Raw genomic sequence first — 26,232 nt, forward strand, 5'->3', positions numbered from 1 at the left:
CACATGACCAGCAAGCCACGCCTACCCAGTCACATGACCATTAAGCCACACCCACAAAATAAGCCATACCCACAATGTGGCAGTAAAATTTTTGGCTGGCCATTACTGCTCGCGTCTCAGCTTCTGATGTAAGCAAGGAACTCATGCTATGTGCATTATGAAGTCGCGGCCTGCATTTTATCACCCTCAATGACTAATGTTTTGGTCTTTGAAGGAACCAAAATATAACGCATATGTAACGAGTCTTTGGAGAGGGGCATCATACAAATCTAATTAATAATAATAATAATAATAATAATAATAATAATAATAATAATAATAGCTGTTTGGGAGAACTAGCTTACACAAGCTTGCATAATTTCTAACCTACCAATTTTGTTCTTCAATCTTCACTAAGATTGAACATTTTGTGTGTGCCCTATCTGAAACTACAAACCATTAGGTTTAGCTTGGTTGAAAATCCCAAAATATGGCTGCTGTACTGTGTTCGGATTGCATGTTATCAGCTTTATATGCTTCCATTATAAAACAAAGTTGTGAGTTATTCAGTTAACAAAATACGGTATACAAAAATATATTTTGAAAAAAATATTTTTAATTGACAGAGATAGATTTCTGTTAAGATTTTACTATTATCTTTTTGGTAATGCCAATCATTTAGCTAGAACTTCTCATAAACTTAGCTATGCTGTTTGCTGCTATGATGCGGTTCCAGAATGAGTTGAAAAAAAGCCATTAAAAAGAGATTTCTATATACCTTTTGCTACATTTGTGTCAACTCTGTGTTCCTTTCGATAAAGCAACCTAGACAAGTACACAAAACACAGTCAAATAAAAACACCTAAGCTTCATTCCCACAAAACCAAAGCACACATTTAGACAAAGTAAATATTGCAGGATAATGCAATGAGGATGGAGATTGCTTTGGTTAATTGCTGCCTATGTTGGTCCTGTAAAAATAATTAACAAAGTTATCTACCATATTTTTCAGAGTATAAGATGTACCAGAGTATAAGACCTTAGTTTTGGGAGAGGAAAATGGGGGTGGGGGAGAGAAATTTACCTATCAGGTATTCATCTGGCTAGTGTCTTTACTCTGGTCAACTTCAGCACATTATTTTATCCCCTGGTTAAGGCTGAAAAAACCTTTTTCTGAGGGAGTAGCAATGAAAACAAGCCTGCAAGACAGGAAAAGTCGGGAAGATTGTTAGCACCTTGTTATGGCTGGGGTAAAAAAGCTTTGAAAAAGCTACATTTGGAATATGTCTGCCGGTGTGTTTCAACCGCCTGTAATTACAGGGTAATTAGTCCAGGAAGAAACACACCACACGATAAAAGGAAAACCCAAAAGTTTTTATAAACAGAAAAACAGAAACAGCTCCCTTTTTAAATGTCAAAGGGATTTTCTGGTACACACAAGGCACAGGTTAAATGCAATCCAATTGCTCACCCAATAACTCAGAAATTGAGTTGAATTCTAAAGTCCAGAGAGTTCACACACAATCTTGAACAGCACAAAAACCACTATCTTGACGAAACAATGAAGCAGATAAACTGCCATGAGGCTAAAACACCAGGTTGCACTTTTATCTGTAGCACTAATTACAGCAGCCCCACCCAACCACAGGTGGCCTCATTTTCTCTTGTAATAATCCTTCAGTTGTTGTCTCCTATGCATCACTCTACGCATGCGTGGATGTCTCATTAATTCTTGTTCAGAATCCAAGGATGATACAGATGATTGATCTCCTCCTGGGCTGTCTGCCAAACTCCTCTTTTCCCTGTCACTCACGCTTCATTGGTCAGAGGAGGCTTCATCGGAAGATTCTATCGGGAGCCAAACAGGCCTACGGTATGTGGATGTTTCCCCCACATCCACTTGCACATTCCTTGGGGCAGGAGCTGGGCCAGAGCTAACCACAACAGAGTATAAGGCACATCCAAATTTTCAGGCTCATTTGGGGGGGGGGAGATGCATCTTATCCTCCAAATAATACAGTAATTTAATTAGTTGGAGAAAGAGGTGCTTGCTCTGAATTAATTAGTGCAAATATAATTTTGATCCCCAAGGGTTGTCCAGCACCAGTTTTATTGAGCCTCTAGTCACCCATCAAATCAACAGTTTCCTTCCTTTCCTACCAATGCATCATTGTAGAACTGTGTTTTCAGTCTGGGCAATTTTAAGATGTGTGACTTCAACATCTGTTGGCTGGGGAATTCTGGGAGTTGAATTGCAATCGCCCTGGATTGATAAACACTGCTCTATTTGGCAATGCCAATGTACTTTCCTCCTCAAGGTAGAGGAGAGGTACATTGGTAGAAAAATCCTACATTGGTATATACTGCCATAACAATCTTGGCAACAAAACAGTATGTGCTATTGCTGTACATTACATACACACACACACATACAAATGTACATATTTGTTTAACCTTCGTGTCAATATTGATTCCTGATGATTGAGCAAGTCCTTGTAATTTTCTTGTTGTGATATTTTGAAGGGGGTTTTCTTTGCCTCCTTCCTAGGGCTGGTAGAGAGAAACACCAAGATGGCTTTGTGCTTAAGGTGGGATTAGAACTCATAGTATAACAGAATAACCAAGTCGGAAGGGACCTTGGAGGTCTTCTACTCCACCTCCTGCTCAGGCAGAAAGTCCTATTTCAGACGAATGGTTGTCCAAACTCTTCTTTAAAAAAAACTTCCAGTAGAAACATAGAAACATAGAAGACTGACGGCAGAAAAAGACCTCATGGTCCATCTAGTCTGCCCTTATACTATTTCCTGTATTTTATCTTACAATGGATATATGTTTATCCCAGGCATGTTTAAATTTAGTTACTGTGGATTTACCAACCACGTCTGCTGGAAGTTTGTTCCAAGGATCTACTACTCTTTCAATAAAATAATATTTTCTCATGTTGCCTTTGATCATTCCCCCAACTAACTTCAGATTGTGTCCCCTTGTTCTTGTGTTCACTTTCCTATTAAATACACTTCCCTCCTGAATCTTATTTAACCCTTTAACATATTTAAATGTTTCGATCATGTCCCCCCTTTTCCTTCTGTCCTCCAGACTATATAGATTGAGTTCATGAAGTCTTTCCTGATACGTTTTATGTTTAAGACCTTCCACCATTCTTGTAGCCCGTCTTTGGACCCGTTCAATTTTGTCAATATCTTTTTGTAGGTGAGGTCTCCAGAACTGAACACAGTATTCCAAATGTGATCTCACCAGCGCTCTATATAAGGGGATCACAATCTCCCTCTTCCTGCTTGTTATACCTCTAGCTATGCAGCCAAGCATCCTACTTGCTTTTCCTACCGCCCGACCACACTATTGCAATATTCACAACACCTGGAGGCAAGTTGTGACACTGATTAATTGTGCTGTCAGGAAGTTTCTCCTTAGTTCTAGGTTGCTTCTCTCCTTGATTAGTTTCCAACCATTATTTCTTATTGTGCCCTCTGGTGCTTTGTAGAATAATTTGACCCCTTCGTCTTTGTGGCAGCCCTTCAAATACTGGATTACTACTATCATGTCACCCACACCCATCCGATTTTTCTTTTCTTGATTGCAATTTAATTTGCAAGACAAATTATTTTTATTTTTATTTAATAATTTCATATTATATATTCATCTATTCCCTGTCCTAATGTTTCTCTCTTACCCGTGTCATTTATATAACTTTATATACCACCAATACGTACTTGACCAAACAAATTAAAAATAATAATAAATAAATAAATTTGTCTTGCAATTTAATAAGACTAGCTTGCACACTTAAATCCTCGAGGTTTTTTTTTCAGATTTTGACCCTCAGTGTTCAGAAATAGCACAAAACATTGGCAAGGAGGAGAAAACAGCCAACAGTGCATGTAGCCAGGGCCAAGTAAGGATTGCTCAAAATTGGCCACTTTTGAGAGGGGTGGACTTCAATTCCTTGAATTCTCCAACCAGCAGGAATTCTGGGAGTTGGAGTCCACCCATCGAAACATGCTGGCTGCAGAATGTTGGGAGTTGGGAAATCCACCCAGAGTTGCTGAATTTAAGAAAGCCTTATCTACTCCATCAGCCCACCGAGCACCCAAGGAAGCCCACCGGTCTCCCAGTAGATGGCCTTTGGGGAGAACCATCAAGGCTAAGAGTCCTTCATCCCCAACCATCACTGTATGAAGCCTTCGCGGAAACCAGTTATGTTATTTATGCTCCTTTTTAAAATCCCTTGTCGAAGTGCACAAGTCACAAAAGGGCCATGGTTTCGCCACTCCTGCAATAAAGGAATCAGAAGAGAGTCCGTAGGACGACAAGAGCAGGGGTCTGCAACCTTGCAAGCGCTCCAAACTAGACTGGCAGAAAATATGACTTCAGCAATAGTGATCAACGCCTGGCATGCACTACCTGACTCTGTGATTTCTTCCCCAAACCCCCAAATCTTTAACCTTAGATTTATCTACAGTTGACCTCTCCCCTTTTCTAAGAGGTTTGTAAGGGGCGCGCGTGCATAAGTGCACCATTGTGCCTATTGAGTTCCTCTTTCATCTGTTATCTAATACATGCTTGACAAAATAAATAAATAAATAAATAAATAAGTAAGTAAATAAATAAATAATTTTTTAAAAAATTTAATTCACTTCTATGCCGCCCAATCCCAGTGGGACTCAGGGCAGTTTAAATAAACAAATAACAACATAAGAGAACAGAACAGAAACAAACAAACAAACAAACAAACAAACAAACAAACCTACAACCTTGCTAACTTTAATACTTGTGGACTTCAACTCCCAGAATTCCTCAGCCAGCAAAGCAAAGTCCACAAATCTTAGAGTCGCCAATGTTGCAGAAACTCCTGAGCAAGAGAGCAACGAAGAGGGGGGGAAAGGGGGGGGGGAGGAGCCGAGACTCACGCTTAACAACGCGCCTCTCTACCCGCTTCCCTCTCGCTGTCCAAGCCTTTTCCGGAACGCTTCCACCTCTGTCACGTGATCGAAGCAGGAAGCTCGGCCCGGGATGGAGAAAGGCGGGACTTGAGAGCCTGGGAGTGACAGGTTTGCCGGAGCGACTAAGGCTTGTGAGGGAGACTCGTCCGGCCGCCGGGTCAAGAAAGGGAGACGCGGGGAAAGATCGGTTGGTAACGCGCTGCTGCCGCCGGCGTTTTTCTCCTCTTTTTCTTAAAGGGCGGCTGGATCTGGGTTACAAAACTCCGGACGGCCGCTTGATGGAGCCTGAATCCATCATGATGGGTTGTGATATGCCATTCTCTCTCTATTGACAGCATTTTTGCAATGGGCAAGATGCTCCTGGCAGTTATGGTATTTTATGGCTGTGCCCATCAGGCTCAAAACGGAGAGGGGCGGCATACAAATCTAAATAATAAATAAAAATAAAAATTGCCTGTCCCTGCTTTTGGGGCCCATTAAATGGAAGTGCTTATATGACCTGTGAGATCCCTTTAGAATTTAGTTTTAGAATCTCCACATACATTTTGTACTTTCCAATTTTTGTTCAGACATACCAGGATTTCATACTTTTATTTTATTTTTATTTATTTGGTTTTGTCAAGTACCTATTGGTGGGATATGGAGAGGGGTGGCATACAAATCTAATAAATTGTTGTTATTATTATTATTATGTCAATACAACACAGCAAACGAGATCACTATGCTGGATTTCATATTTCATCACCAGTCGGGCGCTTCCCAAGCACCTAGGACTGCATGATGTAGCGGCAAATTATGTTTGCCGATCCCAGTAAAGTGGCCTTTTGCAATTGACAGATGGAGATTTTGTCAATTCCGATGGTTTTCAAATGTCCGCTGAGATCCTTTGGCACTGTGCCCAGCGTGCCAAGTACCACTGGGACCACTTTCACTGGCTTATGCCAGAGTCGTTGCAGCTCGATTTTTAGATCTTTGTTTTTCACTAATTTCTCTAGCTGCTTCTCCTCAATTCTGCTGTCTCTTGGGATTGCGATGTCGATGATCCATACTTTCTTTTTCTCCACAATCAGGATGTCTGGTGTGTTATGCTTCAGAATTCGGTCAGTCGGAAGTCGGAAGTCCCACAGTAGTTTTGCTTGCTCATTTTCAACCACTTTTTCGGGCTTATGATCCCACCAGTTCTTTGTCACTGGTAAATGGTAGTTCCGGCACAAGTTCCAGTGGATCATCTGTGCCACAGCATCATGTCTATGCTTGTAGTCAGTCTGTGCGATCTTTTTGCAGCAGCTGAGTATGTGATCGATTGTTTCATCTGTTTCTTTACAGAGTCTGCACTTTGGGTCGTCTGTTGATTTTTCAATTCTGGCTTTGACAGCATTTGTTCTAACGGCCTGTTCTTGTGCCGCCGGTATTAGTCCTTCTGTCTCGTTTTTGAGTGTTCTACTTGTAAGCCATGACCAGGTCTTTTCTTTATCCACTTTGCCTTCAATCTTCTCCAAGAACTGGCCATGCAATGCTTTGTTCCGCCAACTGTCCATAGGACATTGAGTTACAGTTTTTCTGTACTGGTCCTTAGTTTGCTTCACCTTGAGAAGTTTCCTATTGTTGACTGCCATCAACACTGACTCTTTGCTCTCCTTCACGTAGTCAGCTAATGCATGCTTCTCTTCTTCCACTATTATTATTATTATTATTATTATTATTATTATTATTATTATTATTATTATTATTATTTACATGATACTAGTAAGAGAGAAACATTAGGACAGGACATCAGTCCCCTGTCCTAATGTTTTTCTCTTACTAGTATTATGTATATATAAACGTTGTATACAAACTTAAAAGAAAACCGCTCCGAATTCGACTACAGGAAATGCGACTTTAGTAACTGAGTAGTTGATGCATGGAACTCACTACCAGACTCTGTAGTTTCATCACCTAAACTGTAAAATTTTACCTGTAGACTATCCACTGTTGACCTCTCTCGATTCCTAAGAGGTCAGTATGGGACTTGCCTAAATGCACCAGTGGATAGTCTAAGAGTAAAGTTTTAGGGGTTAGGTGACGAAACTACAGAGTCTGGTAGTGAGTTCTATGCATCAACTACTCCGTTACTAAAGTCGTATTTCCTGCAGTCAAGTTTGGGACGGTTTACTTTAGGTTTGCATTTGTTGTGTGTTGTGGTTGAAGTTGAAGTAGCCATTGACAGGAAGGACGTTGTAGCGGATGATTTTATGGGCTATGCTTAAGTCGTGTTTAAGGCAACATAGTTCTAAGCTTTCTAACCTAGGATTATAAACCTAGTTGCGTAGGATATTCTGTTGCGAGTGGAGGAGTGGAGGGCTCTTCTAGTAAAGTATCTCTGGACATTTTCTAGAGTGTTTATGCGCAAAATGTGATGTGGGTTCCAGACAGAAGTGTTGTATTCAAGGATTGGTCTGGCAAAAGTTTTATATGCTCCGGTTAATAGTGTGAGATTACCAGAGCAGAAGTTGCGCAGGATTAGGTTAACATCTTTTTTGGCGATGTTGTTGCAGTGGGCTTTGACGTTTAGGTCATTTGATACGAGCATCCCAAGGGCTGTAAGGTCTTGTTTGTTCAGCTTGTATTTGGTGTTCAGATTCTTTTTGCCAATGTGTAGGACAGAGCATTTTTGGGTTGAGATTTGGAGTTGCCAGATATTTGACATTCAGACATAAAGTCAAGGTCTTTTTGGAGAGTAGCTGTGTTATTGGTGTTGAAAAGTTTTACATCGTTGGCGAAGAGAGCGCAGTTGCTTGTAATGTTATCACAAATGTCATTTATATATAGTAAGAAGAGGGTTGGTCCTGCTGTAGATCTATACTTAAAGATATATACTGCTATAGATCTCTTTCATAAATTACTAGCTCTGATTATTCTGTTAAGTGGCCTGGGATTCATATAGAGTATCATTTTTTTAACCATAAATTTTATTAATTTTCACATTTTTGTATCTACATTTCCAAGTGGATCCACACCTGTGTATATACATTGGTAATGGTGCTTGTATAATTTATATATATTTTACATTGTTTCTCCCTGTTTATTTTTCCTTCCACATCCATCTCTTAACTCTTAGTCTTTTTATTTTAATCCATTCATACCATTTGGTCCATACATTATGATAATCATTCTTTCTAGTCATTCAGTTCCATTGTTAATTTGGTCATTTCCACACAATTGTAAATTTTTTTGATGATTTCTTTGTCTGAAGGTATCTGGGGGTCTTTCTAATGTTGTGCATAAGTGATTGTTGCTGCTATTCCGATATGTAACATTAAATACATTATATAGAGTCCCATTTTTGTGATACGTGTGTGTTTGAGTCACAATGAACTACTGCAATTATGTCAAACATTGACTGATTTTAAATGCACCATTGCCTAAATACTATCAAAATACCATTATGAGCTAGTGTGAAAGTAGACGATATTTGTTACGACAAGCTTTTATTTAAAATGCATTTTATCTCAAAGAATAATTATGAAAAAAAAATTGTGTTATCCATTTAGTAGGACAGATCTTTTATATGTCTGAATAACACAATGCAAATTTGTGAGTTAAAACACGATTTAAGTATTGCCCACAAGATCATATGCTGCAACGTCCTACCGGTCAATGACTACTTCAGCTTCAACCGTAACAACACAAGAGCACGCAACAGATTCAAACTTAATATTAACCTCTCCAAACTTGACTGTATAAAATATGACTTTAACAATCGAGTTGTCGAAGCCTGGAACTCATTACCGGACTCAATAGTGTCAACCCCTAACCCCAAACATTTCTCCCTTAGACTATCCACAATTGACCTCTCCAGGTTCCTAAGAGGTCAGTAAGGGGCGTACATAAGTGCACTAGTGTGCCTTTCGTCCCCTGGCCAATTGTCTTTCCTTTATCTCATATATCATATATATTTTCTTCCTTTCATATATCTTCTCCTCTATTTTTACATATTATCTTTAGATATATATTACTTCATGTCTATTCTCTTCTATATGTATTGTGTATTGGACAAATGAATAAATAAATAAATAAATAAATTTCTGTAGGCCCACCACATGTGTTATATCGTGGTTACACTTAGTACAAAGCTAGAGGAACTAGGAATGACCCTGATGAGGCATGCAATAACTTTACCCACTTTCTTACAGCTTGGAGAAAATGACGGCCATCAAGCATGCCTTACAGAGGGATATTTTCACTCCAAATGATGAGCGTTTACTGAGCATTGTTAACGTTTGCAAAGCAGGGAAAAAAAAGAGAAACTGTTTCTTATGTGCTACAGGTATGCAAATTTTAAATAATAGGTAAAAAATTGTCATTAGTTCATTGGATAGTGAGGTATACTAGGATAACTTAATTTGGGAACAATGTTTTATTTGTTACCATGTGTGATGTAAAGATGATTACATACTATGTACATGGGTGACACTGTATAAAACAAAACAGTTTGAATTTTCTTTTGGAAGAAGCCATTGTACATTGCTACGTATTACCCCAAAATGTTTTGCTTTAGATCTTAAGATCAATGGCTAAAACATATCTAAGGAGTAATTTCCAAAAGCTGGTATATTTGTCTCTATTAATCATAGAAAGCATCTCATATATAAAAACTTGAATCTAGCAATTCACAGCTAAATTCACAAATATGTGTTGAGGACAATTATATGTTGTGGATACTCACTTCTAGTTTTACTTGCATGGATTTGATTTACTAATTACCTGCCACCAACCTATCAACTCTTATTAGTTTGCTTTCATTCCAGAGAGAACAGCAACTGTTTTGTTGTTAGAGGTTTTAGATTATTTATTTCTGCAGGTTTTTGGGTTAAAAACACTCTGGTGGCTCACATTGGTCATCTAGTTTGTTCTCATGGTTACTTCTGAATTGACGGTTATGAAATATTTGTTAACCTGAGGGTGTTTTGAAGAGGCTCTCTTGCTTGATTTAATCCACAGAGTAATTTTTCTACCTTGTCCATTATGAATGACTTCGTACACATCCTGGGAGCTTTACTTTTCCTTTAAAGCAGTGGTTCTCAACTTGGGGGTCGGGACCCCTTTGGAGATCGAACGGCTGTTTCACAGGGGTCGCCTTAAGACCATGAGAAAAGACAAATTTCCCATGGTGTTAGGAAGTAAAGTTTCTATTCTGCCACCTTGGAACATATTTTTGCCATCCGACCAATCAGGCATTTTACAGTGGGGGTGTCCATCTGACCTTCCTGCCAATCAGCTTAAAGCTCTGTTGGGAGAATTGGCGCTAGACTTTTTTTTTTTTTTTAATAAATTTTATTGATTTTCATAAAATAGACAAACAAACATACAAACATTAAACACAAAATGGGGATACATTTTCCCCGCTTGTCTTGAAAGTATAAATTCAAATACAGAAAAAGAATACATAGTTAAATATGTGTTGAATATTAAAATTTTTGCTAAATTTTGAATTAAAGTTTTTCACATTTTTACTAATATATATATAAAACCAAAATTCTTACTATATTACTTATATATAAACTAATTCTTATATATAAACTAATTCTACCATAATCCTTAAACAATAAATTTAACTAGTACTAATATTACCCAAGTAAAAACAAGTGCAACAAGTTAACTAAAAATAGATTATACAGTGAACCCTCGATCATCGCGAGGGTTCCGTTCCAGGACCCCAAGCGATGATCGATTTTTCACGAAGTAGCGGTGCGGAAGTAAAAACACCATCTGCGCATGCGCAGATGGTGTTTTTACTTCCACTGCCGCCCGCCCTTCGCCCGCCCACCCCGTTGCTCGCGCCTGGGGTGCGCGCGCGCTTGGGGAAACCCTAGCTCCGCTTCCCAGCTGGGAAGCGGAACTAGGCTGCCCCAAGCTCGCGCGCGCCGCCCGCCCGCCCACGCTGTTGCCGGCTCCGCTTCCCACCTGGGAAGCGGAGCTAGGCTGCCCCAAGCTCGTGCGCGCCGCCCGCCCGCCCACGCTGTTGCCGGCTCCGCTTCCCAGCTGGGAAGCGGAGCTAGGCTGCCCCAAGCTCGCGCGCGCGCCGCCCGCCCGCCCACGCTGTTGCCGGCTCCGCTTCCCAGTTGGGAAGCGGAGCTAGGCTGCCCCAAGCTCGCGCGCGCCGCCCGCCCGCCCACGCTGTTGCCGGCTCCGCTTCCCACCTGGGAAGCGGAGCTAGGCTGCCCCAAGCTCGCGCGCGCCGCCCGCCCGCCCACGCTGTTGCCGGCTCCGCTTCCCAGCTGGGAAGCGGAGCTAGGCTGCCCCAAGCTCGCGCGCGCCGCCCGCCCGCCCACGCTGTTGCCGGCTCCGCTTCCCAGCTGGGAAGCGGAGCTAGGCTGCCCCAAGCTCGCGCGCGCCGCCCCGCCCGCCCACGCTGTTGCCGGCTCCGCTTCCCACCTGGGAAGCGGAGCTAGGCTGCCCCAAGCTCGCGCGCGCCGCCCGCCCGCCCACGCTGTTGCCGGCTCCGCTTCCCAGCTGGGAAGCGGAGCTAGGCTGCCCCAAGCTCGCGCGCGCCGCCCGCCCGCCCACGCTGTTGCCGGCTCCGCTTCCCAGCTGGGAAGCGGAGCTAGGCTGCCCCAAGCTCGCGCGCGCCGCCCGCCCGCCCACGCTGTTGCCGGCTCCGCTTCCCAGCTGGGAAGCGGAGCTAGGCTGCCCCAAGCTCGCGCGCGCCGCCGCCCGCCCGCCCACGCTGTTGCCGGCTGCCCCAAGCTCGCGCTCCAGCCCACCGCCGCTGGGGTCTTACCGGGGCAAGAGGGGGAAGACCCAGGGAAGCCTCTGCCCGGCGGGGAAACTCCACCATCTACGCATGCGTGGAAGGGCACGCATGCGCAGATGGTGGAGTTTACTTCCGGGTTGAAAACTAGCGAAATAGCCCTTTCGCGATCCTTGAGGACGCGAAACTCGAGGGTTCACTGTATATCTTATTTTTTCTTATCTATCCATTTATAAACTTTGTTCCATGTTTCGTAGAACTTAGTATCTTCTTGATCATTTAAACGTTTGTCATCATATCCATTTCAGCGCAGAATTAGCGCTAGACTTATAGTTGGGGGTCACCACAACATGAGGAACTGGATTAAGGGGTCGCGGCATTAGAAAGGTTGAGAACCGCTGCTTTAAAGCAACTTGGGAAAAGTACGTGTTTAAGTGCTGATTCTCCCCCACACACACTTCCCAAATTTATTTGTGGGAAAATGTCTATTTTCTTGAGAGCTTAACAATCTGTTGTGCTTAAACAGTGACAACTGAACGGCCAGTGCAGGTGAAGGTGATCAAGGTGAAAAAATCTGACAAAGGCGATTTCTACAAAAGGCAGATTGCCTGGGAGCTTCGGGATCTCACTACTGTTGACGCCAAGGATGCCATCAAGGTATGTCTAAAATACAATGATCCATCTTCACTGTACAAAGCATAAGTAGACTATCACCTGAATATATTTGTTTCGCTTTTATCCTTTCATGGTGGCACAGTGGTTAGAATGTAGCATTGCAGACCAGATTACCTCCGGAACCGCCTGCTACCGCACGAATCCCAGCGACCGATAAGGTCCCACAGAGTTGGCCTTCTCCAGGTCCCGTCGACTAAACAATGTCGTTTGGCGGGCCCCAGGGGAAGAGCCTTCTCTGTGGCTCTCTGGAACCAACTCCCCCCGGAGATTAGAACTGCCCCCACCCTCCCTGTCTTTCGTAAACTACTCAAGACTCACTTATGCCGCCAGGCATGGGGGAGTTAAGATATTCCTTCCCCCTAGGCCATTACAAGTTATGCATGGTATGTTTGTGTGTATGTCTGGTTTATAATACAGTGGTCCCTCGATTTTTGCGGGTTCGAACTTCGTGAAACGGCTATACCACGGTTTTTCAAAAATGTTAATTAAAAAATACTTTGCTGTTTTTTACCCTATACATCATACGTGATCGCCAAACTTTCGTCCGCCTTTAATAAATATATTTTTTTAATAAACTTTAATAAATAAACATGGTGAGTAATAATCTAAATGGTTGCTAAGGGAATGGGAAATTGCAGTTTAGGGGTTTAAAGTGTTAAGGGAAGGCTTGTGATACTGTTCATAGCCAAAAATAGTGTATTTACTTCCGCATCGCTACTTCGCGGAATTTCGACTTTCGCGGGCGGTCTCAGAACGCAACCCCCGTGAAAATCGAGGGAACACTGTAATGGTTTTTTGTTGTTTTATTAATTGGATTGTTACATGTTGTTTTTTATCATTGTTGTTAGCCGCCCCGAGTCTACGGAGAGGGGCGGCATACAAATCCAATAAATAAATAAATAAATAAACTCTGCTCACTGCACAGGAGTTCGATCTTTTTTTTTGTTTTGAACTATTCAACTACGGTTAGAAGACACATTACGGAGAAAAGTAGAAAAGAAGCCTGGATTATTCTTACTAGGTATAGCTCACGAACACTTTGATAAAGATCAATTGTATTTAATTCTCCACCTAACAACAACTGCGAGGATAGTGATCACACAAAACTGGAAAAATGAAACTATACCCACAGAAGAAGACACTATCGAACAAATAATATCATGTGCGGAAATGGACAGTCTTACTAAAAAAATAAATAGAGACGAGGAAGAATTTATTAACTGCTTATTAACTGATCCCACTATATAGAGTGCTGGTGAGACCACATTTGGAATACTGTGTTCAGTTCTGGAGACCTCACCTACAAAAAGATATTGACAAAATTGAACGGGTCCAAAGACGGGCTACAAGAATGGTGGAAGGTCATAAGCATAAAACGTATCAGGAAAGACTTAATGAACTCAATCTGTATAGTCTGGAGCAGTGATTTTCAACCTTTTTTGAGCCGCGGCACATTTTTTACATTTACGAAACCCTGGGGCACATTGAGCCGGGGGGGGGGGGGCTAAAAAAAGTTTGGACAAAAAAATTCTTTCTCTCTCCCTCCCCTTCGCTCTATTTCTCCCTCCCTCTTTCTCTCCCTTCCTTCCTCTTTTTTGCTCTTTCTCTCTCCCTCCCTACCTCCATGTCTTTCTCTCTCTCTCCTTCCCTCCCTCTCTTTCTCTCTCTCTCTTGCTTTTTCTCTGTCTTGCTCTCTCTTTCTTTCTCTTGTTCTCTTTCTCTCTCTCTTGTTCTCTTTCTCTCTCTTGCTTTCTTTCTCTTTTGCTTTCTCTCTCTCTTGCTTTCTTTCTCTCTGAGCTTTGCAGCACACCTGACCATGTCTCGCGGCACACTAGTGTGCCACGGCACACTGGTTGAAAAACACTGGTCTGGAGGACAGAAGGAAAAGGGGGGACAGGATCGAAACATTTAAATATGTCAAAGGGTTAAATAAGGTTCAGGAGGGGAGTTTTTTTAATAGGAAAGTGAACACAAGAACAAGGGGACACAATCTGAAGTTAGTTGGGGGAAAGATCAAAAGCAACATGAGAAAATATTATTTCACTGAAAGAGTAGTAGATCCTTGGAACAAACTTCCAGCAGACGTAGTTGGTAAATCCACAGTAACTGAATTTAAACATGCCTGGGATAAACATATATCCATCCTAAGATAAAACACAGGAAATAGTATAAGGGCAGACTAGATGGACCATGAGGTCTTTTTCTGCCGTCAGTCTTCTATGTTTCTATGTTTCTAACTGCTGGGATAAATTTTATAGTTGGATGGGGAAAAGGGGAAGAAAGAAAAAAAGAGAGCTAATAAGTAGCAAAAACTTGGAAAGTAAAAGTCATAGTTTTGGATATAAAAGGGAATTTAAAAAAAAGGTATACCTGATTAAGATCATTGCTAGGATTCGGTGTATTATGCAAATATGACTTGTGTAATGGGAAAGAAACACTATTAGAATTGTAATGCAGGTCACGTCACAAATTGTCCAATTGTTTAATGTTTTGTTTGTCTTGTTGTATGTGTTTGTTTATAAATAAAATTTATTTTTAATTTTTTAAAAAAATGGAGTTTGATCTTGACCAGCTCAAGGTTAACTCAGCCTTCCATCCTTCCAGGATCGATATTATGTTGGGGACAATATGCTGAATTTGTAAACCTCTTAGAGAGGGCTGTAAAGAACTATGAAGTGGTATATCGGACCAGATAACTTACAGGACCATGTTCTGCCTCATGAATCTCCGCGGCTGGTCAGGTTCCAGGCCTTCTCCTGGTCCTGTCATCCAGACAATGCCATCTGGCAGGACCTAGGGAAAGAGCCTTCTCTGTGGTGGCCCTGGCCCTTTGGAATCAACTCCCTCCAGAGATTTGTACTGCCCCCACCCTCCCTGCCTTCCGCAAGGCCTTAAAAACTCATCTTTGCTGGCAAGCTTGGGACCACAAAGTTTAACATCTAGCCTCAGCCGATGAATGAATTTATATGTATGATAGAACGGATGTAGATGATTGGTTGTAAGAAATTGGGGTTTTAGAAATATATTTTAATTTTAGATTTCTACATGTTTTGTATTTAATTTTGTTGTGAACCGCTCTGAGTCTGAGGAAAAGGGCAGCAAAGAAATCAAATAAATAAATAAATGCTGGCTGGGGAATTCTGGGAGTTGAAGTCCATATATCCCCAAGTTGCCAAGGTTGGGAAACACTGAACTAGACAATGTCGATTGGCGGGGCCTAGCGGAAGGGCCTTCTCTGTGGGGGGCCCGGTCCTCTGGAATCAATTCTCCCCGGAGATTCACACTTCCCCCACCCTCCTTGCCTTTCATAAGAATCTTAAGACTCATTTATGCTGCCAGGCTTGGGAGGATTAGACCTTAGACCTTAGCCCCCTGGTCGATGAATGTTATGTATGATTGTTGTTTGAATGGGTATGATTGATTTTTAATATAATTAAGGATTTTAGAGTAGTTTACTTAATTTTAATGAATTGGATTTAGCCTGCTGTATTTTATAGTTTCTTTTTATATGTTGTAAGCTGCCCCGAGTTCTCAGAGAGGGGCGGCTTATAAATCCAATAAATGAATGAATGAATGAATGAATGAATGAATGAATGAATGAATGAATGAATGAATGAATGAATGAATGATTGATTGAATGAATGATTGAATGAATGAATGAATGAATGATGGAATGAATGAATAAATAAATAAATAAATAAATAAATTTGTGTCATCTCTGTTTTTCAGGAAAGTTCTGAGTTTGATCTGCATTTTGACAAAGTATACAAATGGGTTGCTAGCAGCATAGCAGAAAAGAATATTTTTATTTCGTGTATTTGGAAACTCAATCAGCGGTATATTAGAAAGAAGATTGACTTCATCAATGTTAGTTCTCAGCTTCTGGAAGGTAAAGATTTTAGCTGAATCCTTGCTATGCTGTCTTTAAATTTAGCATTTGTTTAAATAGTTAGAAAATTCATATTGTCGCTCTTATTTTTCTTATTGCTAATATAAGTAGTTTACTTGACTTTCAAGTCTTGTTTAACTTGATGCTGATCATTTCAGAACATGAAATAATTTCCATGGGGGTTACATTCTTTGTCACTTTCACAATATTCAAACTTTATTCATTTGATATAATGAAGGGATTTCTGAATTAGAATCTGTGAAAGTAAATTCCCCGACACTACTGAGTCTCAGCTTTAAGCCAACTTCAATCTTAAACAAATCTTTCCTATCCCAGTTCACTTATATCAAGGAATAGGTACTTTTGCATAACACATCTGCCCCTTAATTATGACTTTATTGTGGCTCTATGTGTGTAAACTTTAGACATAAAATTACATATGAAGCCTTTTTTCTGGTGTATCCTATTGTAGGGAAATTCTACTTCTATATGCAGTATGAATTGTATCATTTATGTCTTGGGAATTTGATTATGTTAAATCTAAGTCAAACCTCATGGTATAGACATGCTTGTCTAGTTGGTTTGGGAGATTTTTGGCAAATTAAATACAGCACTTATAACAACTTATCAGATCTGCTTTGTAATACACCCAGGTTGGCAGGCTTAACCTGTTTCCTCTGCACAATAGCTGAACACAATTTTGTTGTACTGAGGATAGTCTTAATTACTAAACTTCTAAGATAGTTATAATCTTAAACTTCATAATAATTCATTTGATCATTCAGGAGTTACAACATAGCTGCAAAGAAATCTTCTTTGTAGTTTGTTTAAAGTTCTTCTAAGTTTTCAAAAAGTTTGTAACCGAAACAAATTGTTGCCATTTGAATGAAAAAAAAAATTGTGTTCTTGACTGCTTAGCTAATATTCTTTGCTTCTTCTCCTCTGCTTTTCTCACACTTTCAATTCTCCAGAGCTTCCTAAAGTCGCTGAAGGTGCGTAACACCTTTTCCTTCCGTATTTCTTTTTCTGTGTAACTCAATTCAGTTGCTTTTGCTCTAAAACTGTGTACAACACTTTGTTAAGCAGATACTTCATTCAGGTTTTTCTCCAAAATACTTTGCAAATTTAGATAAAAATATGGTTCAGAGGTTTTTAAGCAATGAGCAGTGGAACAGAATTTAAGTATGAAGATAGAGGGCAAAACTAATCACTTAAATACTTTTTGATGAGAATTTTCAGAGTCTGACTTTTCAGTACAATTCAGTACAACATAGAATTGACTTTTTGTGTAAATTGAGACTAGATTTTTGCTGGAAAGTTTGGTTAACAAGTAAATAAGCCGCTTCAAGAAGGACAGCATAAAGTAAGTAAGTAAGTAAGTAAGTAAGTAAGTAAGTAAGTAAGTAAGTAAGTAAGTAAGTAAGTAAGTAAGTAAGTAAGTAAGTAAGTAAGTATTTGATTCTTTGTTCACCCAAAGTTGCTTGAAACTCAATATTTTGCTTACAATCTCTAATCAGACCACTTTCATCATGCTCCTTGGAGGTAAATTGCTGCTAAAAGCATCTTAAATGATTTGTTTGTGTGCCTTAAAAATACTCTACCCACATCCTACACTTAAGTTACTATATGAAACTACAGCCCACAAAATTGGGAATAAATTTTATTGGACTGAATTGAGTCTAGAGAGACTGGAATTGCCTAAAATGGAACATACACACAGACACGTATACATGGAGTAGGGGATGAGGATGAGGTGGCGGTGAGGACTAGTATGGTATATATTTGGTTAAAGTTTAAAAACAGAGAGACCCTGGTTCAGAGGTGGTTTTCTGCTGGTTCTGTAGAACTGGTAGTGGCAATTTCCTCCCGCTCATCGAACTGGCAGTAATGGCTGGCTGGACACCCCTCCAAACCGGTCCTCCAGCTTGAAATCCGTCCACTGGAGCCAAATTTATGAGAAAATAACCCTTTGGTCATTTGTAAAGCATGCGCAGATGAGTTTAATCCTGGAGTGACGGAAGACTTGGCTTGCTACGCTCACAGGCATGTACAAAACAGACACACTTCGGGTGCGACCCCGAACCGGTAGCGAAGATAAGTAAAATCTTATATTATAGAGCCGAGGTGGCGCAGCAGGTAGAGTGCAGTACTGCAGGCCACTAAAGCTGACTGTAGATTTGTAGGTCAGCGGTTCAAATCATCACCGGTTCAAGGTTGACTCAGCCTTCCATCCTTCCGAGGTGGGTAAAATGAGGACCCGGATTGTGGGGGCAATATGCTGGCTCTGTTAAAAAGTGCTATTGCTAACATGTTGTAAGCCGCCCTGAGTCTAAGGAGAAAGGCGGTATAAAAACCGAATGAATGAATGAATGAATGAATGAATGAATGAATGAATGAATGAATGAATGAATGAACCTTTCCAGTTTTATGAAATACATGCACCAGAGGGAGTGATTATTTGTTTTGTACTGGTCTCCAGTGGGTTTTCCCAATGCTTTAAATAAAAGTACCTGTTGGAGAGATAAATTGCTATTCCATAAATAAGCTCAGAAATAAGCTAACATATATTCTACAGTCAGATGCGGGGTGATGAACTTAGAACATTGCCGAAATAGATTTCCCAGCAGTGTCTTTTTTTTAGTCTGTGAAACAAGAGAAATATTAGAAATTGTGGTTTAGTAATATCCAGAGTACCACAAGTTTCTCAGCCATTCATTTCGATGAAAGGGCTGAAAGCCATCTTACAAGTTCTTATATACAGGTTCAACTAGGCATAACTGAGCACACCTCTTTAAAATTGGGCAAGACATAATTGCAGAACAATGTGATTGCTTGCTAAAATCACAAGTCTCATGGAAGGCATTTGCATGTATTGGAGATTGATTGATTGATTGATTTATATTTGTATGCCACCCCTCTCCATAGATGGCGAATCTTTTTCTTCTTGCGTGCTAAAAAAGGGAGTGCATGCACACACTATTTATTTATTTATTTACTTACTTACTTACATACATAGAAACATAGAAGATTGATGGCAGGAAAAGACCTCATGGTCCATCTAGTCTGCCCTTATACTATTTCCTGTATTTTGTCTTAGGATGGGTATATGTTTATCCCAGGTGTGTTTAAATTCAGTTACTATGGATTTACCAACCACGTCTGCTGGAAGTTTGTTCCAAGCATCTACTCCTCTTTCAGTAAAATAATATTTTCTCATGTTGCTTCTGATCTTTCCCCCAACTAACCTCAGATTGTGCCCCCTCGTTCTTGTGTCCACTTTTCTATTAAAAACACTTCCTTCCTGAACCTTATTTAACCCTTTAACATATTTAAATGTTTCGATCCTGCCCCACTTTCCCTTCTGTCTTCCAGACTATACAGACTGAGTTCATGAAGTCTTTCCTGATAAGTTTTATGCTTAAGACCTTCCACCATTTTTGTAGCATTTTTGCTACATTTATTTTTGCACTCTTTCTTTCTTTCTTTCTTTCTTTCTTTCTTTCTTTCTTTCTTTCTTTCTTTCTCTCTCTCTCTCTCTTTCTTTCTCTCTCTCTCTCTCTTTCTTTCTCTCTCTCTCTCTTTCTTTCTTTCTTTCTTTGCTGCCCTTCTGTGGACTCACACAACCCCTATACATGCACCACACTGAGCATGTATGCATCCTTGTGCATGCGCCCCTACGTTGGGCTGTTTTTTACCCTCAGGTTTCCTTGAAGCCTCCGGAGGGCGAAAAATGGCCGAACAGGCAAACAGGAAGTCTGTTTTTCCGAACTTCCGGTTTGCCTGTTGGGCTGTTTTTCCCACTTCAGGAAAGCCTCCTGAAACCTACGGAAGGTAAAAACGGCCTTCCCCAAGACTGAAAACCAGCTGGCCAGTGCGCGCATGTGGACTGGAGCTTACATAGGGCAACGCCTCGCGTGCTCTCAGCTATGTCTTCACGTGCCACCTCTTTGCCAAGGTTTGCCATCATAGGTCATATGTGGTAAGATTCTAAGGAGAACACTTAATTTAATTTAACTTATGCGACTTCTGTGCCGCCCAATCCTGAAGGATTCAGGACAACAATACAAACAATACAATAATAAAAAGAAGTCAAATATTAATAATAATTATAAAACCCCATTATAAACTCATACTAAAATAACCCTCTATAAAATCCCGAAATCCAATCTAACAGCAACATACATACCAATCAATCATGGTTCGGGCGTGCCTGATGTTAAGATTCACGGCTCCCATGCCTGTCGGCAAAGCCAGGTCTTGACAGCTTTTCGAAAGGCCAGTAGACTGAGAGCAGTGCGAACGATGGGGTGGGGGGAGTTGAGAGCCGGGGCGGCTACAGAAAAGGCCCTCCCCTGCGGTCCCGCCAACCTACATTGTTTAGTTGACAGGACCCGGAGGAGACCGATTCTGTGTGATCTAATAGGTCTCTGGGAGGTATGTGGCAGGAGACGGTCTGGTAAATAGTCAGGCCCTAAGCCACTTACAGAAAGTAAGTAAGTGATTTAAAATTGTGGTCTTGTGATCACCATCCCCCGTAAGCTGCGCCCGTGAGCAGGTGCGCACCCCCAAATACCCCCGCGCGCGCCCTTTTCCACGGGCGCACGCTCCCCATCCCCCTGCCAGCCCGTGGGGGGGGGGGGGCGGGGAGGCGCCGGCAGTAAAAGGAAAGGGAGCCGTGGCCGCCCCTGTCTCCCCACCATGCCTCCGGCCTCCTCGCGCCCCTGCCCCCCGCCCGATCCGCCCCCTCTCCTCCTCCTCCGCCTCCTGCACTCCCAGCCAGGGGGCTGCGAGAGAGAGTTTTCTCCGCGCGCTTCGGGAATGCCCGCCCCACCCCTCTCGCAGCCCCTTCGCTGGGAGTGCTTTCCTCCCGAGCTTTCAGCAAGGGGGCTGCAGTAGAGGCAGGGCAGGCCTTCCCGAAGAACTTGGAGAAAGCGCTCTCGCAGCCCCCTCGCTGAAAGAGAGAGAGGGAGAGGGACAGGGAAACTGAGAAAAAGAGGGAGAGAGCAAGAGGGAGAGAGAGAATGAGAAAGAGAGAGAAATGACTCTCTCTTAAAGCATATGGTAAAAAACACCCAAATAATAACAAAGAAAAAAACCCCCAGCCGATTGTGTGTGTGTGTGTGTGTGTGTGTGTGAACTCTTGAACCATTTCCAATAGCTCACCTGTTATTGGAAATGGTTCAAGAGTTCACACACACACACACACACACACACACAAGGCAGGAGGAGACAGGGATGGAAAAAGAGGAGAAGATAGTAATAATAGTAATAGATTTTGGTTTTGTTTTATTATTAATTTCTTTTAATAAAAAAGAAGGGAATTATTTATTTGTTTGTTTGTTTATTTATACTTCTATACCGCCCAGTCCCAAAGGGACTGCCGCTCAGACACTATATTTTTCTGCCCACACCGAAAAAAAATTAGAGGGAACATTGCTTGTGATTGTGGGGCACTGCAAACAGTCATGAACACAAGCTGGTTGCCAAAATGTGATCAGGTGGCCACAGGGAGGTGGCGAGTGGGGTTGGGACAGATGATGGAGCTCTGAATCTGGGTCGTAAGTCCCTTTATCAGAGTCTTCTCTTTGGACGGCCTCTGAGCAATTGGTTGTAAATCAAGAACTACCTACTCAAGGGGACAAAGAGTCCAATGAGGTAGGAAAGCAACAATAATCAAAATACCTTTAGTAAATGAAAGCTAGGAAAGTTAACATTTGAACGCTTCCGGGTCTTTCCTAAAAGGGGCAGCGTGAAAAACGGAACAACAAATACAGACTTGGGGGAGCAGTAAATCTGGAATAGTGTTTTCCAAACTGGGCAATTTTAAGATGTGCGGACTTCAACTCCTACTCAGCATTCCCCCAGCAGGCATTCTAAGGCATAGCCCTCCCTATTCCTCATAAAAAAGTTACATGAACTTTAACAGAGTCTTGCAAATCTTTATTCAACTCTTACACCCCTTTATTTTTCGGAGAACGAATGAGGATAAAGCCGAACAGTTTTTCCCCCTAAAGCAGTGGTTCTCAACCTTTCTAATGCCGTGACCCCTTAATACAGTTCCTCCTGTTGTGGTGACCCCCAACCATAAGTCTAGCACCAATTCTCCCAACAGATCTTTAAGCTGATTGGCAGAAAGGTCAGAGGGACACTCCCACTGTAAATGCCTGATTGGTTGGATTGTAAAAATATGTTCCAAGGCGCCAGAATAGAAGCTTTAGTTCCTAACACCATGGGAAATTTGTCTTTTCCCAGGGTCTTGGGTGACCCCTGTGAAATGGTCATTCGACCCCCCAAAGGGGTCCCGACCCCCAGGTTGAGAACCATTGCCCTAAAGAGACTGATTATACTACACACCATATTTCAGAGAGTTGGATTAAAAAGCACACTATAAATGGGTAATTAATCCATGCTTCTTAAAAATGACTCATCCTAAAAATAATTATGAATCCAGATTTAACTTTGTGTCTGAAAGATTGTTGCTCAAGAGAGGATGTATCAAGAAGCTGGAATAATAAGGCACTATTACTTCTCATAATTAAGGACTAGGAAGCATAACAGCTAATTTTGGAACCTATTCTATTTTTCGTTTAAATGTAACATTGTTGAAAAATAAGGCCAATATTGGCCTTATTTTTCAACAATACAGTATTACTTTTAAACGAAAAACAGGATAGGTTCCAAAATTAGCTTGGCCTTATTTTTCAACAATATTACATTTAAACGAAAAACAGGATCGGTTCCAAAATTAAGTGTTATGCTTCCTAATCCTTAATTATGAGAAGTATTAATTTATGAGCTATATTTTAATAACATGCAGATGAAAATAACTGCCTGAAAGAAGATACTGCAGAGAAATGTCCTGTATATATATTATTGTCACCGAATCTTGCTATGCATCCTTGTTACTGCTTTGTTTCATTGTTTCTAGTGTAAATGTTTCCAACATTATCACTCTAAATAGTGACATTGTTATCAACTAAAGGAAATAATCACAGATTTTTCTAAGTTTTTCCAACATTGTTAATATCTGTTTTTTTTTTCTTCCTGATACAAGAGGAATAGGGTTTTTTTTGCAATTTGTTTAAAAATCATAGAGCATTGTAAATTTTCAATGTATTAATAGCTCAGTATCAGATTAAGCACATGGGTGAAATTTAAGCAGAATATCTTTATGCTACGCAATGTTAGATTAAAGAACCTATTTAATGTACACTGCTCAAAAAAATAAAGGGAACACTCAAAGAACACATCCTAGATCTGAATGAATGAAATATTCTCATTGAATACTTTGTTCTGTACAAAGTTGAATGTGCACAACAGCATGTGAAATTGATTGTCAATCAGTGTTGCTTTCTAAGTGGACAGTTTGATTTACTTGGAGTTATATTGTGTTGTTTAAGTGTTTCCTTTATTTTTTTTGAGCAGTATATTTGACTTTGCAGTGAACTTATATAACATGGGTATTTCCTTTATTACCTTTATTAGAATTAGAATGATCAAGAATGATTTTGCTGGCCAGTGGAGTTGAATTCATTTTTCATAAATTACAACCACCTCTTTCCCTCCTTTAGAATCTGTTCCCAGTGGTGAAAATCAGAATGTGGCAGGAACAGATGAAGAGGTGGTGGATGAATATCAAGAATTAAATGCTAGAGAAGAGCAAGATATTGAAATAATGATGGAAGGCTGTGAATATGCCATCTCTAATGCAGAAGCTTTTGCAGATAAGTTATCTAGAGAACTACAAGTTCTTGATGGGGTATGTCTGTCTTCTTTTGTACCATTGATGTGGGGTTTTTTAAATTATTATTTTAGTTTGTTTATTTCTTTTATACAGTGATCCCTCAATTTTCGCGGGTTCAAACTTCGCGAAACGGCTATACTACGGTTTTTCAAAAAATATTAATTAAAAATACTCCGCGGTTTTTTTCTATACCACGGTTTTTTCCACCCGGTGACGTCATACGTCATCACCAAGAGTCACTTCTCTCTCTCTTTCTCTCTTTCCTGTCATTCTCTGCTTCAATCATTTTCTCATTTCTCTTTTTTTCTCCCCTTTTTTCTATCATTTTTCTCTCTCTCTCTACCTTCCACTCTCCCCCCCTCTTGCTCCCTCTCTCTCTCTCTTTCTCACTCTCTCTCTGCCTCTCTTCTCTCTATCTCGCTCTGTCTGTTGCTCTCTCTCTGTGAGAACGCCTGCCCCGCCTCTCCTGTAGCCCCCTCGCTGACAGCTGGGATGAAAGCGCTCTCAGCTAAGGGACTGCGAGAGGGGCGGGGCGGGCATTCTCAAAGCGCTCAGAGCGGCTAGCAGCCGAATGAGGAGGACGAGAAGCCGTAGCCGCCAGCGCTGCTGCAGGAGGACCCGTGCCCCAAGAAAGCCGGTGAGAGGGGTGGATCGGGCAGGCGGGGGATAGCGGCGAGTGGGCCGGAGGCGCTGGGGGGGGTGGGGGCAGCCGACATTCAATCTTTGCCAGCCTCGGCGCTTTCATCACTCTCCGCCCCCAACTTCAAGCCCGGCTCCTTGCGCAGCCTTGGAAAAGGGTGCACGGGGGTAGTTTTTGGCTGTCCATAGCCAAAAATGGTGTTTTTACTTCTGCATCTCTACTTCGCAGAAATTCTACTTTCGCGGGCAGTCTGGGAACGCAACATTCGCAAAAATCGAGGGATCACTGTATTATGTTTTAAGCTGGGGTCTCTAACCTTGGCAACTCTGTGAATTGAAGTCCACGAGTCTTAATCAATCCTAGAATACAGCTCGCCTGTATGGAACCCACATTGCATATCTGACATCAACACAATTGAGAGAGTCCAGAAATATTTCACAAGAAGAGTCCTTCATGCCTCCTCTCACAACAAAATACCTTATTCCGCCAGACTTGAAATTCTTGGTTTAGACAACTTACAACTCCGTCGTCTCCGTTCTAACTTAATTATAGTTCATAAAATCATATACCAAAATGTCCTACCTGTTAACGACTACTTCGCCTTCAACCGCAACAACACACGAGCACGAAATCGATTTAAACTAAATGTCAACCGCTCTAAACTTGACTGCAAAAAATACGACTTCAGCAACAGAGTAATCAACGCCTGGAATGCACTACCTGATTCTGTGGTTTCTACTCCTAACCCCAAAACCTTTAACCTTAGACTATCTACAATTGATCTCGCCTCCTTTCTAAGAGGTCTGTAAGGGGCGTGCCTAAGTGCACCATTGTGCCTACCATCCCTGTCCTATTGTCTACTTTTTATCATTACTTATCTAATGTTTTATATGTACAAGTTATCACCCTATAATTGTTTGACAAATAAATAAACAAAATAAATAAACAAAATAAATAAACAAAATAAACAAACAAAATAAACAAACAAAATAAATAAATAAATAAAAGTTGTCAAGGTTGGAGACTCCTGTTTTAAGCTACTTTGAGTTAGTATGAGCAAGTAGGCAGTAAATTTCCAAATAAATGAATAAAAAAGTCAAAGTCCCCAAAGAAGAAGAGATAAAAAATCTACAGATTGCTCAAAAATAGATATGATGACAAGGAGGTTGAAAGTGGTCAGTACTATAAAATATGGGAAAAATTTTATAAGCAGTTAGAAGAGAGAAATGGTGAAGGAAACTAAATTATAGAGACATTTGCGCAGTATTTTAAAAATGTAGTAAGTGTACATAGTATAAGAAATGCTAGTCCTAAGAAGAACAAAGGAATGTAAAAATGTGTAAGTGGTAGACAATAATTCCTCCAACATCTCTGACAATAACTCAGGATGTCCAGCAAACCTGAAAAACAGGGAAATCGGGGAATTATCAGGGAAATTGGCTGTTTGGGAAATACCAGGGAATTATCAGGGAATTCATAAAAAACTGGAAAAATCGGGAAATAAACCAAACAGTATTAAAATGTTTAAAAGTCAGGGAAAAATCATGTTTTTAAAAAAAACGGATTGTGTTGCCTGGCAGAATCAAGCAAAAATGAGCCTAACTGTGGCAA

The 26,232-nt window shown here is 41.0% G+C and overlaps 1 protein-coding gene across 6 annotated transcripts in view; it reads left to right on the forward strand.

Annotated features, from left to right (window-relative positions):
- Positions 1-5,000: 5,000 nt before the first annotated feature.
- The window catches only part of LOC139170258 (exocyst complex component 1-like), a 58,904-nt gene continuing 37,672 nt past the window's right edge, over positions 5,001-26,232 (forward strand). For all 6 annotated transcript variants that reach the window (XM_070757223.1, XM_070757219.1, XM_070757224.1 and 3 more), the window contains exons 1-5: positions 5,001-5,127; positions 9,116-9,249; positions 12,200-12,330; positions 16,078-16,237; positions 23,809-23,996. In XM_070757223.1, the coding sequence (XP_070613324.1) occupies positions 9,126-9,249; positions 12,200-12,330; positions 16,078-16,237; positions 23,809-23,996 (603 nt within the window). In that variant the 5' untranslated portion in view covers positions 5,001-5,127; positions 9,116-9,125. The remainder of the gene's footprint in view (positions 5,128-9,115; positions 9,250-12,199; positions 12,331-16,077; positions 16,238-23,808; positions 23,997-26,232) is intronic.

Source organism: Erythrolamprus reginae, chromosome 7, assembly GCF_031021105.1.
Source record: "Erythrolamprus reginae isolate rEryReg1 chromosome 7, rEryReg1.hap1, whole genome shotgun sequence".
NCBI lineage: Eukaryota > Metazoa > Chordata > Lepidosauria > Squamata > Dipsadidae > Erythrolamprus > Erythrolamprus reginae.